Source organism: Gobio gobio, assembly GCF_949357685.1.
Source record: "Gobio gobio genome assembly, chromosome: 14".
Classification (NCBI taxonomy): Eukaryota; Metazoa; Chordata; class Actinopteri; order Cypriniformes; family Gobionidae; genus Gobio; species Gobio gobio.
The window spans coordinates 45,573,050-45,592,065 of record NC_137107.1 but is presented as its reverse complement, the minus strand read 5'-3'; the positions used below and the strand labels follow the sequence as shown (position 1 = coordinate 45,592,065).

General features: G+C 38.8%; 2 protein-coding genes across 5 annotated transcripts; both read left to right on the top strand.

Moving 5' to 3' along the window:
- Positions 1-1,205: 1,205 nt before the first annotated feature.
- LOC307136934 (small ribosomal subunit protein RACK1-like) lies at positions 1,206-13,470 on the top strand. Its single transcript, XM_079834325.1, has 8 exons — positions 1,206-1,439; positions 2,103-2,274; positions 3,775-3,922; positions 5,256-5,351; positions 8,386-8,496; positions 9,010-9,150; positions 10,510-10,620; positions 13,333-13,470. The coding sequence occupies exons 1-8, from the start codon at positions 1,331-1,333 to the stop codon at positions 13,396-13,398; spliced, it is 954 nt and encodes a 317-aa protein (XP_079690451.1). The 5' UTR covers positions 1,206-1,330; the 3' UTR covers positions 13,399-13,470.
- A 1,155-nt stretch (positions 13,471-14,625) lies between these two features.
- Positions 14,626-18,591, top strand: hnrnpabb (heterogeneous nuclear ribonucleoprotein A/Bb). Of its 4 annotated transcripts, none has more exons than XM_079834393.1 (9): positions 14,626-15,063; positions 15,485-15,655; positions 16,548-16,716; positions 16,796-16,954; positions 17,035-17,166; positions 17,378-17,474; positions 17,556-17,720; positions 17,798-17,884; positions 17,984-18,591. In XM_079834393.1, the coding sequence occupies exons 2-8, from the start codon at positions 15,504-15,506 to the stop codon at positions 17,863-17,865; spliced, it is 942 nt and encodes a 313-aa protein (XP_079690519.1). In that variant the 5' UTR covers positions 14,626-15,063; positions 15,485-15,503; the 3' UTR covers positions 17,866-17,884; positions 17,984-18,591. The 4 variants fall into 4 exon arrangements, with proteins under 4 accessions (XP_079690519.1, XP_079690518.1, XP_079690517.1 ...); XM_079834392.1 differs by having other exon boundaries at positions 17,035-17,190; XM_079834391.1 differs by having other exon boundaries at positions 17,378-17,720.
- The last annotated feature ends 425 nt before the right edge of the window (positions 18,592-19,016 follow it).

Genomic DNA, 19,016 nt, shown 5'->3' with positions numbered 1-19,016 from the left:
AATCACATTAAGAGCGTTTTTAATGTGACTGGATCGTCCAAATAAGACGGTCTCGGAGACACTGTTGATCTTGAGCGACATCTTGTGGACAATCTTTGTTTGCATTTCGTCATGTACTTTCTGTCATTCACCACCAGATGGAGACATATCATAACAAACGTGAAAAGTCAAAGCTCGGAGGTCGGAACGAATTGTCCACCCAGGTTTCCGTAGTGTAGTGGTTATCACGTTCGCCTCACACGCGAAAGGTCCCCGGTTCGAAACCGGGCGGAAACATCGGATACATTTTTCTGCCCGTGTTTTTCACGTAAGCGGAAACACTCGAAAATAAGGGTCGACAAACTAGAGAGATTTATACAGTCTTATATGTGTGTGTGTGTGTGTGTGTGTGTGTGTGTGTGTGTGTGTGTGTGTGTGTGTTTGTGTTTGTTAGTCTATTATTATTATTATTATTATTATTATTATTATTATGTTGTGTTTTATGTTGTATTATATATTGTATTTATTGTATTATAAAGCATGTTTTATTGTTATTATTTAAAAATTGGCGGCTTCCAAATTAATGCGAGAAATTAATATTATAAAATAAATAATTTTAACCACTGAATTTTTTTAGCCAGAGAAAATTAGTAGTTTACAGTATAGAATACAGAAATTGACACAAAAACTAAACAAAATAACCAAACAAAACAAAAACAAAACATGCCACAGTGTATAAACCATCGATCCATTAATAAAAAACTGTATATTCATTAAAAATATGACAAGTCTTCCTTGCTTTTTTATTGACAATGTTCTCCAAACTGGTGAAATAGTCCTTAGTCCCCTTAAATTGTACAATAAAAGTAAAATTATTATTACTTTCATTAGAATAATACATACATATATCAAAATTATTTAATTTATTTTCCTTCTATTTTAATTTCCAAAAAGAAATCTTTGTGTATATACAATTACAAAACTTCTCTATTGAACAAAAGTCACATGGATAATCAATATCTAAATTAAACCTATTTTAGCTGGATATACACTATACTATAATATTATACCTGTTATAATATTCCTAATATGTTTAGCGTACAACTGTGTTTCAGAAAAGCAATGTCTCATAAAAACATTAACCACTTCATTTTAAATCTTTAAAAAAGATGGACGTCAAGTTGCTTCATTCGCACTACAACTCCCACAATGCCATGCGCCGTCCTGTCCATGCGTGATTATTCACTTCCGGCGTGGAGCCGGTCCTTTTCCTGTGCTGTAAACTTGAGCAAAGCGGCTTTTCAGTCCGTCCAACTCAATCTACAGCCATCGACCAGTACCGAGCGCCAAGATGACCGAGCAGATGACCGTGAGAGGGACCCTGAAGGGCCACAACGGCTGGGTGACCCAGATCGCCACGACCCCGCAGTTTCCAGACATGATTCTGTCCGCGTCCCGAGGTGACAGATACACACTGTTTATACCGCTCAACTACAGCTGTCTGACGGCCGTTAGCGCGACTAACAAGTGCTTTAGTGCTACCACAGTGTTCAATGTTTACAATGATCATTTACCATAGTAGTCCAAGCTACTTAAACTGATGAATGCCCAAAAACATGGTATTACTGTAACGCCATGGTACTTTTCCGGAGAAGAAAGCGCCAAAGTTAACGCCTTCCTCATAAGAAAGTACTGTGGTTGTACCATGATACAGTGATGCCGTTTTATAGCAATCCTATAGTACTTTATTGTATTTACATTGTTCACCCTGGTACTTTGTTGTTATTTATTTATTTGAGTGTGAAAATAATTATTATAAGGTGTCTTTGTTGAAGTGTATGCCCAAATATTGAGTTATATTAATTAAAAACATACTTACTATAAGTTTGAGAAGTTATTTGTTTATAATTATGCATAATTTACGGTTATTATATCTGCAAAATTAACAATATTTACATGAAATGATAGTTTATATAAGTGAATTAACCATATATAGTTGGTTATGATTAATAAAAACACTGTTAATGATGCATTTTTGTTTTGGAGGGAACAGAAATACTGTATAAAGCCAAATGTTTCTCTTCTAACTAGTTGTTTCTTGTAATATCTGCTTGTTTCTCTAGATAAGACCGTCATCATGTGGAAACTCACTCGTGATGAGACCAACTATGGTATTCCTCAGCGAGCCCTGCGCGGACACTCTCACTTCGTGAGCGATGTGGTCATCTCATCAGATGGTCAGTTTGCTCTGTCCGGCTCGTGGGACAGCACTCTGCGTCTGTGGGACCTCACCACGTGAGTATGAGGGTGTCTCTAGGGATTTTTACACCTGAACTAGTTAACCCTGGGTCATTCTAAACCCCAGGTAAACGGAATCCTGGGTTATCTTGCTTCACGTTTCACATTGCTCATAATTAACCCGGGGTTAACAATTAATCCTGAGTATTCATAAACTGCTGTTTCAAACCATAGATTCCTAAATCCTGGGTTAAGATCCTAACGCTGGGTTAACATCCTAAACCCTGGATTAACATCCTAACGCTGGGCTAACATTTTCATAAACTGCTGTTTCACACCGTAGATTCCCAAACCCTGATTAACATCCTAAACCCTGGGTTAACATCCCTCACCCTGGGTTAACATCCCAACATCCTAAACCCTTGGTTAACATCCTAGACCCTGGGCTAAAATTTTCATAAACTGCTGTTTCACACCGTAGATTCCTAAACCCTGGTTAACATCTTAAACCCTGGGTTAACATCCCTCGCCCTGGGTTAATGGGTGAACACCCTAAACCCTGGGTTAACATCCCAACATCCTAAACCCTTGGTTAACATCCTAACGCTGGGCTAACATTTTCATAAACTGCTGTTTCACACCGTAGATTCCTAAACCCTGGTTAACATCTTAAACCCTGGGTTAACATCCCTCGCCCTGGGTTAATGGGTGAACACCCTAAACCCTGGGTTAACATCCCAACATCCTAAACCCTTGGTTAACATCCTAACGCTGGGCTAACATTTTCATAAACTGCTGTTTCACACCGTAGATTCCTAAACCCTGGGTTAACATCCTAATGCTGGGTTAACATCCCTCACCCTGTGTTAATGGGTGAACACCCTAAACCCTGGGTTAACATCCTAAACCCCGGGTTAACATCCTAACGCTGGGTTAACATCCTAAACCCTGGGTTAACATCTCAACATCCTAATGCTGGGTTAACATCCTAAACCCTGGGTTAACATCCCTCACCCTGTATTAATGGGTGAACACCCTAAACCCTGGGTTAACATCCCAACATCCTAATGCTGGGTTAACATCCTAAACCCTGGGTTAACATCCTAATGCTGGGTTAACATCCTAAACCCTGGGTTAACATCCCTCACCCTGTATTAATGGGTGAACACCCTAAACCCTGGGTTAACATCCCTCACCCTGTATTAATGGGTGAACACCCTAAACCCTGGGTTAACATCCCAACATCCTAAACCCTGGGTTAACATCCTAAGCCCTGGTTTAACATCCCAACATCCTAAACCCTGGGTTAAGCATATAGTTGTAACAGTCTAACACTGCATCATTTCCCATTGCACAAGTTTGGCACCGCAATGTGGGGTTAACACTGCAAAAGCATCTCTAATCCTGCTCCAGGTCAGGGTTTCATAACCCTGGATTAAAAGCGACGCTAAACCCCGCTTCTAAGTGTAAAGCGTTCCTTTACCTGGGGTTCAGTGTGAGCGCAGTGTGAATAGCCCTCATGTTTGTGACCTTTTGCTCTTCAAATGTTCTTTTCAGTGGAACCACAACCCGTCGCTTTGTGGGCCACACCAAAGACGTGCTGAGCGTGGCCTTCTCCGCTGATAACCGGCAGATCGTGTCCGGCTCCCGGGACAAGACCATCAAGCTGTGGAACACCCTGGGCGTCTGCAAGTACACCATTCAGGTGAGGGGAACCTTGGGTTGGTCAGTGTGGTCCTCATAGGCTGTTTTAGCAGTGATTTATCTTGGCCTGATCAAAGTGACATAACCCTATAAAGCCTAATGCATCATATTTAATATGCAAATTTCTAAGGCCTCTTAATTAACAACATGATCCAACGTTTGCTGGAAAACTTGTTGCACACAATCTGCTACATGCCTTCTGTCGTCTGATAGTTTAGACTTTTTTTAGCAAGTAAAAGGTCTTTTAGTATAACTGTAAAAACGTCCTCTTTCAGCTCATGGGTCACGTCTTTTTACTGTGAAATCAGATTTTTATAAAGTAAACATAACTTTTATACTGGACTGAAGCAACTTAGGTTTACTTGATTATCCATACCATATCTTTTTTAGAAAAATGATGTTCAAATGTGAGTATCATCAGGCTTTTGAGGAAGGTTTATTTGTTCATCATCATCTGTATTCATAGTTTTTAGTCACGTGACTGGTGGAGGGCAAAACCTCCATAGAACTGCAGCACAAATGTCAAATGTTCATCTTAAAACAAAAATATGGTAACAAGATGTATGTTTTGGACTAAAAACAGCGGGACGTTTTTAAAATGCGTAACGTGAAAAACTCTATAGGGTGAGTTGCACCAATAAGGATTCAATTGAGCACAGTTTAATGCGGAAGTATGCAACATCAATAAGGTGTATATTGAATTTGGTATTTTAAAATCACCGTCTTACTGCAGTAATACTGACTACAAACCTGGTAAAAATGACTGGCGGGCAATGGAGGAAAGCCTTGTTTTGCCCTCCAGGTGGGCGTTCCTATAAGCGTGTGACGTCACGTGAAAACTATGAATTGCATTATGTATTACAGAGCTTTGATCATAAAAGTAAGAATTAAAAATTGTCTTACTAATACATATTATTGGCAGATATAGAATAACGATTGAAATGCAATTTATGTAAGTAGTCTGTTATACTGTAATAAAGATCTCCTTGATTAACATTACGAGCATCAGAATTTAATCTTTTCAGACAAAAAGTCCATGTAAATATCAGCAACTGCCCCAAATTGCATATTTTTGCTCCGTTTCGGCCTCTGAATAAAATGGAAGTGTTTTTTTCTCCAAGTTTGAGCTCCATATTCTCACTTTAACAGATGATATGAGCCATAAAAGCCTGGTGTATCATATATGATACTTAACAAAAAACTTGTAGATTTTGTCTAAAGGTTTAATAAATAGCTCCATTTTATAAAGAGAGATTTTTCAGACTATTATTTAATATGTCAGACTTTACAGGGTTAAAGCTGTTAGCTGAGCTGATGTTTGTGTTGTTCCTCAGGACGAGAGTCACACCGAGTGGGTTTCCTGCGTCCGTTTCTCCCCAAACAGCAGCAACCCCATCATCGTCTCCTGCGGCTGGGACAAGATGGTCAAGGTGAGAACTAACTCATTTAGTTTAATTTAGGCCTAGTTCACAAGTACACAGGTATTTTCATAACCAGAGTTTTTCCTCCTCCGTTTTAAAAAACAATCGCGTCCACACAAGCACGGTTAAAAAAAAAATCTCGGTCCACATGAAAACCCAAAAACACGCTCTGATTGGCTGCCTGATTTCCACATGGGTCCCATCCACGGCACCATTGCACTGAGGGATGCCATGGGCTCGGTGAAACCCAAGTTCCTTTACTTTGGACTCAGTGACAGGTAACTGTATGGGGTAGGACCCAAGTGGACAGAAGCTTCACACACTTGCCTTACTATTTTGTATTCTTGCATTCTGGCGGCTCTGTTCTGCAATGAGATAACTGCGCATGTATCTGTATACATGTGATAAGCGCTGTTAGCAGAGTTATTAAAAGCTACGTCCGCCATTGCATAGACTCGACTCATGTAAACACAAGAGATAACGGCGCACAATCTGACGTCGAACAAAGGAGAGAACGGCGCACATTTCAACTTCACAAGCCGAAATCTGCCGTTTCACCATCTACACGACAACGCTGCAACCGGAGTTTCTAAAAATCTTCCCCCTTGCTGAAGTTTTCAAAAAAGTCTGGTTTCAGTAACCGGATACTGCGTTAGCGTGTGGACGAACAGCCAAACCGTGTAGAAAAAGCTGCGGTTTTGAAAATACCTGTGTTCATGTGGACAGGGCCTTATATAGAGCTTTTCATAGTGCACATTGTTTCGAAGCAGCTTTACAGAAACTTATTGACTAGGGATGTCACAAGTACCGGTACTTCGGTACCAAGTCTGTACTGAAATTATAAAAATGTGACTTTACCAGCATTTTTGTAGTACCGGTAGTACAGACTCCCGAGTGTATTCGGTACCCGCAGCTGCGTTCAGTCGCTTCCGTGTTTATCCAAGCGCAGGGCTCCAGACTGTAGCCAAATATATACTAGTGTCTGTGAATATTAAACTGCAAAATAATATTTAAATATTACTCCTGCATGTTCTGTGTCTCTGTGTGAATGACGGGCGGTCGGGTGGAGATGTGTGGTCGGGCGCACACACGCACACACACGCGCGTATGACACTCGCTCGCTTTGTAACCTCTGCCGTGTGTCACTATATGAGGACATAAACCGTCACTTCATGAGAATTTACCGTTTCATTTGAGAAATCTGTCATATCATGATCACAGACACTCAAGGGTCTTCACGGCAACCCGTCAAAATAAAAGTTTGGTTTAAAAAAAATGTAATTGACAATATATTAGGCTACTGTTGTAGCCTACTGTAGATTTAGCTATGTCTCTATGTAATAACAATAGATCTCTACTAATAATAATAATAATTATGCCTAGATGGTTGATTATTTTTCACTTACTTTTAAACAGCATACAGTCTTTAAATGTTTGTATTATTTAGTTATAATGATTATCATCATAAATAATAAACTTAATACATTTAATTTTTTTTAAATAGTTCAATAAAATAAATAAATAAAAACATTTAGCTGTGGTACTGAAATTGGTACAGAGTACTGTAAAATTATGGTATTGGTACCGACTACTAGAATTTTGGTACCGTGACATCCCTAGTATTGACTAAGGTTTTCATTTAGCATTTTATATGCTTCGACCAAGACCCTGTTGTTAGGGTTGGGTATCGTTTGGTTTTTTTACGATACCGGTGCCAAACCGATACTTTTAAAACGATAAAAGGGTGCCTAATTGTTATTGCCGCTTCCATAGTCATCAGTGTGTATTTTTTGCTTGCACTTATGAACATTTAAATGTCTGAAACCTAAAATAAACATGTGGTTGAAAACACTGAATAGTTGTGATATGTGACGAGCGTTGAGCGTGTCTGGCTCGGCGCCAGCCAAAGTGCGATAGCACGTTTGAATTTAAGTGGCACTGAAGTGAGGTGCCGAAATTGATTCGGTCCGGTTACGTACCGGTTATATAGCACTGGGTTTCACTACCCAACCATACCTGTTGTGTTCATGTACTTCATGCGACACTCAACAGTTTGTGAGACTGGAAAATCCTTGTGTAGGATGTAACATAATACAGAGCATCAGCCCCAGCGTATGATCTCTGACCTTTATACTTGCTTTTAAGAGTGTGGCTGCAGGATCAGCTCTTCACACTTCTCGAATGACTTCATCAGGTGCAAACCACATATACTTTTAGAAATTTTATCTAAGATCAAATGCAAAAAGTTATTTTAATGGTAGTTTTTTATTTTTCATCTTTCTCGACATGAATATAGCCGGGATAGCTAGCATGGCGTTAAACTATAAATAAACAAACAAACAAACAATCAAATTCATGAGATGCAACCCGGTGCTTTTTTAAGTTTTGAGGGTGTTCAAATGTTTGCTGGACATTAATGTTTTTTCTCGACTAACGTTTTCACAAGAAGATCCATTTATGAAATTATTACATTTATGAAGTCAAAAAACAGATGAGAAGTTCACAATAAGATTAATAACATGCATTTGACAAAAACTTAGTAAATAGTTTTATAAATGCATGTGGGCATGTTTTTTTTTTGTCTAAATTTTTTTTTAAATCTCTCTACAAAATTAATTTCAAACATTTAAGCCTAAACTTTTAAATCAATGTTGTTGTTGTTGTTTTTTTATAAGATTATGACAAACATAAGTGTACAGGGCCCATAAAGAGAAAAAAATGAGAGGAAAATATTGATTTCTAAGCTTTTCGCGGTTGCTTGCAAGCGTTTTGCGTTTCCCCCGAGAGAAACTTTGCGTTCGTTTCCAAATCTTTGAGTTCTTTGTGAGCGAGGCCAAAGGATTTGCGTGCAAACACGACGTTTCTCGGGAGAAGAACACAAAAGCATGGACATCATTTTTCCTCCCATCTCATATTTTTTTCCATCACCATGTCCCTTTACGGCAGTGGTCACCAACCTTTTCAAATCGTTGGTGACCACTGATTTAGGGGCTCAATATAAGTGTGTGCAATATTTTCACTCATAGCATGTTGTTTCTTTCAGGTGTGGAATCTGGCCAACTGCAAGCTGAAGACCAATCACATCGGACACACCGGATTCCTGAACACCGTCACCGTGTCCCCTGATGGCTCCCTCTGTGCGTCTGGAGGAAAGGTCAGTTTCACTCCTCATGGTCCAAATCTGTTTTCAAGATGGGGACCAGTGACTCCCAGGGGACAGCAAGGGACAAGGGTGTAAAAAATCTAAAATCTTTCAAACAAATACATTTTAATAAATGCTTTTAAAATTAATAAAACGCATAATAATCATCTAGCATTGATTTTTGTTTTGTTTTTTACATAAAAAATAAACTTGAATTAAATAGGTTAAAATTAAATTAATAAAAAATGTAATAATGTAGTATAACATAAACTAAATATCCAATTCATATTTTACTCATAATATTTTATTTATGAAACTATAAAGCTGCCTTTTAAAATAGGATGATCATCTTCAGTCATGGTGATAAAAGACACAACTCTGCCAACTACCATTTAAACTTAACCTTTAAGGCTAACGATTGATATTCACTTGTATGCATTATTTAATGCAGTTCTGTGCCTTCATTATGCTGGATGACTTTATAGTGATATGGCGGTTTGAACTTCTCTGTGTCTCTGTCTTCAGGATGGACAGGCCATGCTTTGGGATCTGAATGAAGGCAAGCATCTTTACACGCTGGACGGCGGTGACGTGATCAACGCTCTCTGCTTCAGTCCCAACAGATACTGGCTGTGTGCTGCCACAGGCCCGAGCATCAAGATCTGGGTATGATGTTTTTTGGCAGGATAGTGTCAGTTTGGTGATGCTGTAATTTCGAAATCTTGACACACCCTAGCGGCAGCAAATGTAATTTGCAGCCAGGGTCGTCTAGCAACTCTCCGTTGGCTTGCAAGCTGGAAAAACCAAACTCTGGTCAGGCCAATCACATCGTGTATAGAGTCGGTGGGCGGGCTTAACATAATGACGGCAGAGTTGCGGCGGTTCCACGTGCTACTCGTAAACAAAGAAGCTGGCGAATGGCGTCTTTCGAATCGGCTTTGACTCTGGAAGATTTGAGTTAAGCTTTTCTTTGAGAAAAGAACAAAGAGCGACACTGAAGTCATTCTTAAGAAGTTTAATTTTAATCTATCAACCAGCTCTGCTTCACCTTCTTCGTTGCTTTGGTTGGTTGTAGCGCTACCCTATTGCGTGCAGATTTTTTTTTAAATTTAGCATTATTGCGGCATCATTCATTGGAAAAACTCATAACAGTCAACTGATGATTTGGACTGGTGATTTCAATTCATCAACATTAAAAATCATTGCAATATGTGTTCAATTTTTTAATATATATATATATATATATGTGTGTATGTGTGTGTGTATGTATGTATGTATATGTGTGTGTTCAATATTAATTTGTTGCCACTTAAAAATGTTGATTTTTGACTGGTGATTTCAGTTCGATAATGTTGAATATCAGTGCAATACATGTTACATTTAAAATTGTCAAGTTCAGTTTATTTTGGTGAATAAGTTAAACTGGTCCGTTTGGAAGAAAAGTCCACTCTGATTTAATTTTGTCTCCACTGAAAATCAACATTGAAATTCATTGGACAAAAATTACATTAAAAATGGCAAGTTCAATTCATTTTGGTGAATCAGTTAAAGTTGTCCATTTAAAAAAAATGTACTCTGGTTTAACGATCCATTTGTGTCGCCACTTTATAACTGGTGATTTCAATTCATCAACATTGAAAATCTTTGCAGTACATGTTAAATTTATAAAAATGGAACTAAAGTTGGAAAGTTCAGTTGATTTTTGCTTAATCTAATCAAACGTTTCAATTATCAACAATCGTAACAATTTATTTGCCACCACTTAAAAATGTTAATCATGTTTAAATGCTTTTATTTTAATTTGTATGATATCATACATTAAATGTATACATTAAATATCATACATTTAAAATTCATTTAGTAAAAAAAAAACTGCAGAAACACTGATTTAAAAAAAAAAAGGTTTTTACTTGCAATAAACATTTTGAATGTACTTTATGTAGATTAATATTTGGCTTTCGGATGGTTTCATTTGCACTCTAATCACTCTTCTCTCACATTACTGTTGTGTCCCTCTCTTCACAGGATCTGGAGGGAAAGATCATTGTTGACGAGCTCAGACAGGAAGTCATCACCACTAACAGCAAGGCTGAGCCGCCCCAGTGCACGTGTCTGGCCTGGTCTGCTGATGGACAGGTAAGAGCTTCCCGCAGGCCAGAGTAAAGGTTTCACACTGAGCACAACACGATAAAGTGAAGCAAATCGCCGACCAAGAGAGCTTTCACACTGAATGGGAACTGATTGATCGCCTCCAGCTAATTCATGCTGCACAATAGGTGGCGCTGACAGAGAATACATATTTCCTCATGTGTGTGTCTCGTAGGTTTTCACAATTGGCTTTAGCCTCGTCTGATGTACAACATGCATCAATATATTTCGATAAATAAAGTTTGGTACTACACGAACTGTAATAACTTCTCACTGCGATCTAAAGTGATTAAATAATGGGCAGACGTGCATTATTTGTAGTGTTTTATAATAAACTGAACGCTACAACAACTTAGCATTTCTCATGTAAGCATTTCTCATTCTTTATTGTTATAAAAAATACCTGAGTAGTGTTGTCAAAAGTACCGACCGCGATACCAAGTCGGTACTGAAATTTAAAAAATGTAACTCTTTGAGCGCTGTTGAGCTGGAATCATAAACACTTCTGACTGGCCATTGTGCTCATGTGCTTATTGGATGTGTCTGTGATTGGCTACAATGATCAACGCTAGGGGTGTAACAGGACACAAAACTGACGGTTCGGTACGTACCTCGGTTTTGAAGTCATGGTTCGGTACAGCAGTTTTCAAAAAATGGCTTTTTATTTATTTTTTATTAAACAGTGGTTTACTGAAAAAATTGTGTCTGTCCTTAAATTAATTAAATTATAACTAAAAGTTTCTTAAAGATAATGCTGTAAACTATATAGGGAGCCCTTACTTGCACAATATTACTATAATATTAAAGGTTAACAACAGAGCCCAATCTATGAGCCTAGATATATTCAGCTGATATTCATGTTTAGATATAATAATCAACACTCAAATAACACATTGTGTGCAAGCATGTAAACTTCACATAAGGCAGTTTTTGCATTAACTCCTAAATCTAATTATAAAATAGTTTTTTCTCCAATTCGTTGTTGAAATATAATCTTAGTGACTGTCATTTTCATGACAGATTTATCTAAACATAGCATTAAATAATCAAGACATCACTAACAGGTTAAGTAGAATTAATATATATAGGCTAATATGGTGCATATATTTAGTGAAAGAGTTGATTTCTATAGTGAATTAACAGCTGTGGACACTGAATGACTTCTGACTCTGAGGTAAATGCTGCGTGACATTGTTTACAAGCTGTTTGACGTGTTTTTGCGATCGAAACATTGAGCGATTACACGACATCTGATACGTTTCAGTAAGTGTTAATGTATCCTCAACATACCTTAAGATATTAATTAATGTTTATTCTTCTGGAAGAGATAATCGTGAGTGCCGCGGCCACTTGAATTGACGCGCCTATACAGTGATCAGTCGTCACAATCGTTTGAATTTCGTGATAAAATGGACTGAATACTTAATATGTTCGAGTGGGAACTAGGATTGAAGTGTGTTCCGCTTAAAACAAGCCGAATGTTAACTGTTAAAGATTGCATTCGTAACCGTTCGGTACACACGCGCACCGAACCGAAAGCCCTGTCAACGCACAGAAGTGTTTTGAAAGTGGGAGAAGGAGCATCTGAAAGCACAAGCAGGCGTCGACCAGCGGACCGATAGGCTGATAGGCGCCTGCATTCAGACTCTGCCGTGTGTATCTGTGCAAGCGCTCGGTGTCAAGCGTCATTGATGTACATTTGCAACATGTTTTTGAAGCTCTGGTCATTGTAGCCAATCACAGACATATTTGATGAGCGCGTGAGCACAATGGCCAGTCAGAAGTGTTTATGAATCCAGCTCAACAGCGTTCAAAGCGTCATAATTTTTTTAATTTCTTTAATTTTTTTAGTTTTAACAACACTAACCCCAAGCCGCATGAAAAACACATACAGAACATATATCGTCATAATCATATATTTCTTTGGCTTCATGTTTCATCTGTAGAAACGTTTCTCTCAGTTATGTGCAGAACTCAGAACGAGGAAATAAAAAACGCAACGTCAACATTCAGAAGGGCAGGAGTTTTGATCACACAATATGACTGACGGCTCTAGAGCCAATGAGCTCTCTGACTCATAACAGACAGTCACGGAAGAAAACAGAGCTCTGTCCGCCGTTTCAAACTCTTCAGATCGCATAATTCAGTGGACAATTGTGTATAAAGAACATGTAAAGAATAAATCTGTTCTCAGAAACCAATGTTTAAAATAACTCCACATCCATTCTCTTCTCCGGAATACTTTTCTTTGGCGTTTACACTGTTTTCACAGCGCCACCACTCTCACACTTGTGCAATAGCAGCACCTCGGATAAGCTCAAATCTAATTGGGCGGCTCGTTCTATTGTGGGCTGACGAGGGGGAAAACTGTCACTCGTCGGGAAAAAATAATCTTGCTTTGTAGTGCAGCAATTGGTCGCGCCCGGTGTGAACGGCTCAATAGGGATCTATTGTCTCAATTCAAGAGTCATTGCAACGTACATTCACGCTGTTTAATTGTGCCGTTTAATCGCACTTGGTGTCAAAGGCCCTTTATTGTGTGTGTGTGTGTGTGTGTGTGTGTGTGTGACGAGGTCATTTTGCAGATAATCAGCATCAGTTTGGATGGTGGATCTCTTGAGTATGAGTGCAGTGGGTAATCTTCAATATGCACCAATGGACAATCAAAAATGTATTAATTACACTATTTTTTTTTCTCAGACTCTCTTTGCTGGATACACAGACAACCTGATCCGAGTTTGGCAGGTGACCGTCGGAACCCGATAAAGATGTCGCTTCCAAGAGCAGAAATGCAACACGTGGAAAAAATTGAATAAAATAAACAAATGATGAAAGGTTCCTTGTTGTTTTTCTCTTTTCTCTCCAGATCAGTGCACTTTAGCTGATCTCTTTGTTGTACAAAAACACATTATATTACTCATGATTTAATGCCATATTGATTGCTTAACAAGGCTCTTTATGAATCCGTTGGGACTTTATTTAGGTTGAAAGGAAAGGCTGGATTCTGTGAGTACTTAAGCAACCATGTATTTATTTATGTATGAATGAGCAAAGCTTTGACACATACCTGCCATCTGATTTTTTCCTACATAACATGTTTTGGGTTAAATATCTTGTTTTTGTGAAGTACTATAGAATCACACCGTCACATTAAACCTGTAATATTGCTATTTGAGGTGCAGAAGACTCATTCTCCTTTTTCCATTTTCACTTGGGAAGCAACCTATCAGTTTAAAGTCTGATCCATTTTAAAGACCCATATAAATACTCAATGCTACATGTAGTAACCCTCATACAAACTCGCAAAAAATAAATGCATTTATATCATGCAAAGGATGTGTCTGTATAGAAAATGTATGTTAATATGCCCTGAAGGCCATTTGAAATGTTGTCTGAAGTTAAGTAGTGAATGGCAATCCATTAAAAATGGTTAAAACCGGTTTCACAGACAACACTTGAGCTAGTCTCAGACTAAAATGCATATTTTAACTGAAAGCAACTTGCTCTTTTTGCAAGTTGCAAAACCACTTGCCGTTGTTTTGTCTCGATTTAAAACAGTAATGTTTTTTGTTTTGTTTTCCTAAGGCACGTTTATAAAATCTAATTGAACTAAGGTCTAAGCCCTGTCTGTGAAACCGGGCCATTGTTTTAGATTAAAAAAAAAAATTTTTTTTAGATAAAAATGATTTACAATCAAAGCAAATTTAGCATTATTACCATTGGAAAATGCACATATGTAGATAGATTGAATACTAAAGTTCTGGGTGGTGTTATAATGGTATAGTAATGGTGACATACTGAATGATATCTATAAAGCAGTAGTACAATAAAATAAAACAAAAACCTAATCCTTTTAACTCTTATTGAAACGTGCAAGTTCCCATAGTCAAGAAAAAGCTGGAAATATCAGGGAATTTTAAATTGAGAGTTTCCCAGACTTAAAGATTCATGATAATCGTTTCAAAGTCACGACAAAATCGAAAGTTATAATTTGTTGTGAAATTCCTCTGTGAGTGCAGCCATTCATCCACTACGGGCGAGAAATGGTTTAAATCGATTGGGAAGCTTAACGAGTGTATACAAAACGTTACTAATATATGATACAGTTTTACACACGCGTGTATTATTTGTGTTTGATTGCACAACGCTCTCGCAATCATGTTTTGCGGTGCACGCGCTCTGGAACATCTCGTGCTAAAGCGATCGAGCAGCAGAGAAAAGAAGTGCGCAGGAGGAAACCATAACGGGGCGGGGCTCTTACCGCGACTGGCCAATCAAAGAACGCTATCATTGCCTGGTCACGGCCAGTAATCCAATCACAGACTGTTTTATTCCAACGGGTTCATCCGGTGCTATAAAAGTGGCCACGAGTTGGTACAGTACGCGAGAGTCCATCTTGGAAAGCGGCTTTTTCAGCGCCAATATTTTACAGTAAGCCGGTTAATTTAATTCTGCACGAATCCCGTGTTGTGCTCAACTATGATTTATGAGAATGCACGTAAGATGGTATATTAGATGAAAAAGCATGTTTTATTCGCTCGGTGTGCTCAAAAACGACTCTATTTGTGATCGTGTTAGCTAGTTTAGCTTTGCATGCTGCTTTAGCTTTGCGTAATCGGCCTCTATGAATCTTTTGTTTGTTTGTTTTCATAAGACTTACGCGATTTTATACGGTTCTAATGTGTTTTCGCGCCTTTTTTCACTTGTTTACTTGTGAGTGTAATAGGCTAAGACTAGAAATCGTGCCTTTGTGCACGCGCTCTAATGGCGTAACCGTTGCTACTCTATTATTCTAGCACCGTTCCTCTTATTTCACAGTGCGAGCTAAACTTTAATCGTTTCTAATCCAAAGGTGATCATAATCAACTAAAATGGCCGACGCAGAGCATCAGTTCATGGAAACCTCCGAGAACGGGAATGAGGAGAGTTTGAACGGAGCGGAGCTCACGGAGGAGGCCGCGGCGGAGGACGAGAACGGAGATGGAGGACAGATCGACGCCAGCAAGGGCGAGGAAGATGCCGGGTAAGAGCTTAATTTTGTTTTTCCTGCTTAATATAGATCTCTTGTTTAAAGTCGTGTTTCTTGGCGCCATGTGTCTTTGTTAATAGAGGGGGGTTGGGTGGTTTTCTGCCCGGTATTGTGCAGCTCATTGTTGGAGATCAGGGTTGTTTGGGGTTGAATCGCACGCTGGCGGGTGGCAGCTGCCGTTAGATATAACCAGTGCTCACTTTACCGCGCTTAAACCACGTGGCTTATTCCTTATACTTAACCCTTACCAATTCATCTGCATAGTAATATACTTAGTCCAAAGTGTATATGGTTGCCTGGAAACGCTCCCTGATATAGTTTGTCTGGACACTGGCCTGTCCAATCACTCTTTAGATTTGGAACTATCGAGTACATTAATCCCCGCCCACTTTTTTTAGCTCCTTGCTTCCGGAAGTTTTTCGTTTCCCATGGGGATTCTCTCTCTTTTTTTTTTTTTTTTCTAAAGTCTTCATTTTAAAGTTATAAGTTGTGAACTAAATCCGCTAGCTACCAGATCAATCTCAATACAAACTTAATAATAATTTTATAACCGCACAGGAGACAATGAATTTAATTATGCAGATATGCAGATTAATTATGCAAATATGCAGAATTGATTTATGGTTGTGTGAATAGAAGTAGAAAATATGCATTTAAATATACAAGTAGTTTTCCTGTATTGATAGACTTGATTACTCGCACTCATTGATTTTTTCCCTCTGTGGAATCATGGGTAATGTAGTTTTTCCACCTGAAATGCCACTAAAAAGTTGGTTACTTTCTAATCATGACTGTTGCTTTTATGGTTCTATAATGCAATGAGTTTGCCTTTTTTGTCTGGTTTATTACCGGTTCTCATCAACTGAAACGCATTCTCTTTATGCAGTAAAATGTTTGTTGGAGGACTCAGCTGGGACACCAGTAAGAAAGATCTTAAGGATTACTTCTCAAAGTTCGGTGAGGTGACAGACTGCACCATAAAGATGGATTCAAACACCGGCAGGTCACGAGGGTTTGGATTCATCTTGTTCAAAGAGGCTGAAAGTGTGGAGAAGGTATGTATGCTTTTGCATCTCTCGGTTTCAAATGCATATTGGGTGGCAGATGTTTACAATGTCTCTTTTCTTTTAAAAGGTGCTACAGCAAAAGGAACACAGACTAGATGGCCGACAGATCGATCCCAAGAAAGCCATGGCCATGAAGAAAGAGCCAGTCAAGAAAATATTTGTCGGTGGCCTTAACCCTGAAACTGCAGAAGAGAAGATCCGTGAATACTTTGGGGCCTTTGGAGAGGTGCGTTTTCACTGAGCGTTAAAAAAACATTTTATTTGTTTTGTCTACCAGCGTTAATGCTTTATCGACTCCGCTTGCAGATGGAAAATATTGAACTTCCAACGGATCCAAAGACGAACAAAAGGCGAGGCTTTGTTTTCATCACATTCAAGGAAGAATCTGCTGTCAAAAAGATAGTTGAGAAGAAATACCATAACGTTAGTGGAAGCAAGGTAACGAATGGAGAGGAAGACCTTGTATGTATATTTTTATTCTCTCATACTTTTGCAATAGATGCATTTTTATGGTGGGTAAAATAAATGGATTTGTGGGTGTGCACAGATGCTTGATCTCAATATGGCTTTTTTTATTGGTGCTTAAACGCTTTATTCAGCCTGTTAAAGTCTGGCTTTGCGCTCATCCGTTTTGTGCCTCTGACTTCAGTGCGAGATCAAGATCGCCCAGCCCAAGGAAATCTATCAGCAGCAGCAGTACGGAGCCCGCGGAGGAGGCTTTGGAGGTCGCGGCAGGGGTCGTGGGGGTAAGAGGCGTGCTTTTATGAGCCTTTCAGTAACCGGTTATCAAAACAAATCTGAGCTTGACACGTCTGTCGTTTCCTCAGGTCAAAACCAGAACTGGAACCAGGGATATAACAGCTACTGGAACCAGGGATATGGGGGCCAAGGCTATGGCTACGGTGGCCAGCAGGGATATGGCGGTTACGGCGGCTATGGAAGCTACGACTATTCCTCTCCATACTATGGGTATGGTGGTGGTTATGACTACAGTAAGTTTGCATCTTCCAGACGCTTTACTGATCGTCCTGGTGTCCCTTCAGTGTTCACTAACTCTTGATTTCTTCAGGCCAGGGCAGTGCGAGCTACGGAAAGACACCGAGACGTGGTCACCAGAGTAGCTACAAGCCATACTGATCACTCACTCACAGAACAGGTAGTGGATGCTTTTGATTCAGTAATGTACTATACATTTTGTCTGGCTGCTTTTTAAGCTTTGCCTGTTTTGATTGCCACTCACCACGTTTCTCCACAGGACTGACGTATTCCCAAAAACCACGAGTCTGACAGTGAAGCCGACAACCGTTCACACACATGCAGACTCTTTCCTTTTACCGGACAAGATCATGACCCATTTGTACAGAACCGATGAATAGGGGAAGCAATGTCACACTTCCACATTTTTATTTTAATTTTATTTTCCTTTTGTCCACATTTCCAGAGATGGAAGTGTTATTTTTACTGTACTTTTTGGTACCTTTTTTGAATAATGTATTGTATGGTTGTATTTTACATGTCTACTGGATTTGCCACATGAGGTTCGGGAGCTGCCAGAGCTTTTGAAATAAAACGATTTTGAGTAAATTTTTTCTCAATGTTTCCAGATGCTTACTATGCTTATCCTGTTGTTGCATCGCATAGGAGAGAGTCTTTTAAAAACCAGAGTCTAGTGAATGTCAGCGTTTTTGGGTAATATCTAATAGTGACTGGAAATTTCCACTTTTGTTAACTTTGATTTTAAACTGTTTTTGACTTGCCTTTTCAGTTATATTGCTTAAGTTTGTCATTTAGGATTTTGCTAGCGACCATAGTCGCATTGCTCCTATAGTGTTTTTTGGTAGAAATAAATGACTTGTAAGTTTTTGGAAGTGTTCTTGTTTACTGGATAACATTAATGTTAATGTTTTAATGACTGTGACAATTTAACACTTTCTTTTTTACACATTTACATGTTAAAATATCTTGCATGCATAGCAACTACCTGTTACACGATCCTATTTTTCAAACAAGCATTTCTTGTGACCGTGCAATACTGATTCATAGACTACAATAGGTATTTATCTAAAATGGCGTAATTCCAGTTTGCAGCGTTAAAATGCTTTTGCACAGCTAAAATAACTAGAGAGCCTCATACCAAAAGCAGCCATCCATTTTAAAATAAGGTGGATAGTGGCAGTTTTAAGGAAATCTGTTCTGTTTTCTATCCATAATTTGTTTCTCAGTTTTGGAGTTGTGCTCTTCCATACCAGCCTTATTGCTTCATTATATACTTCTCCAGTGCAAAATGC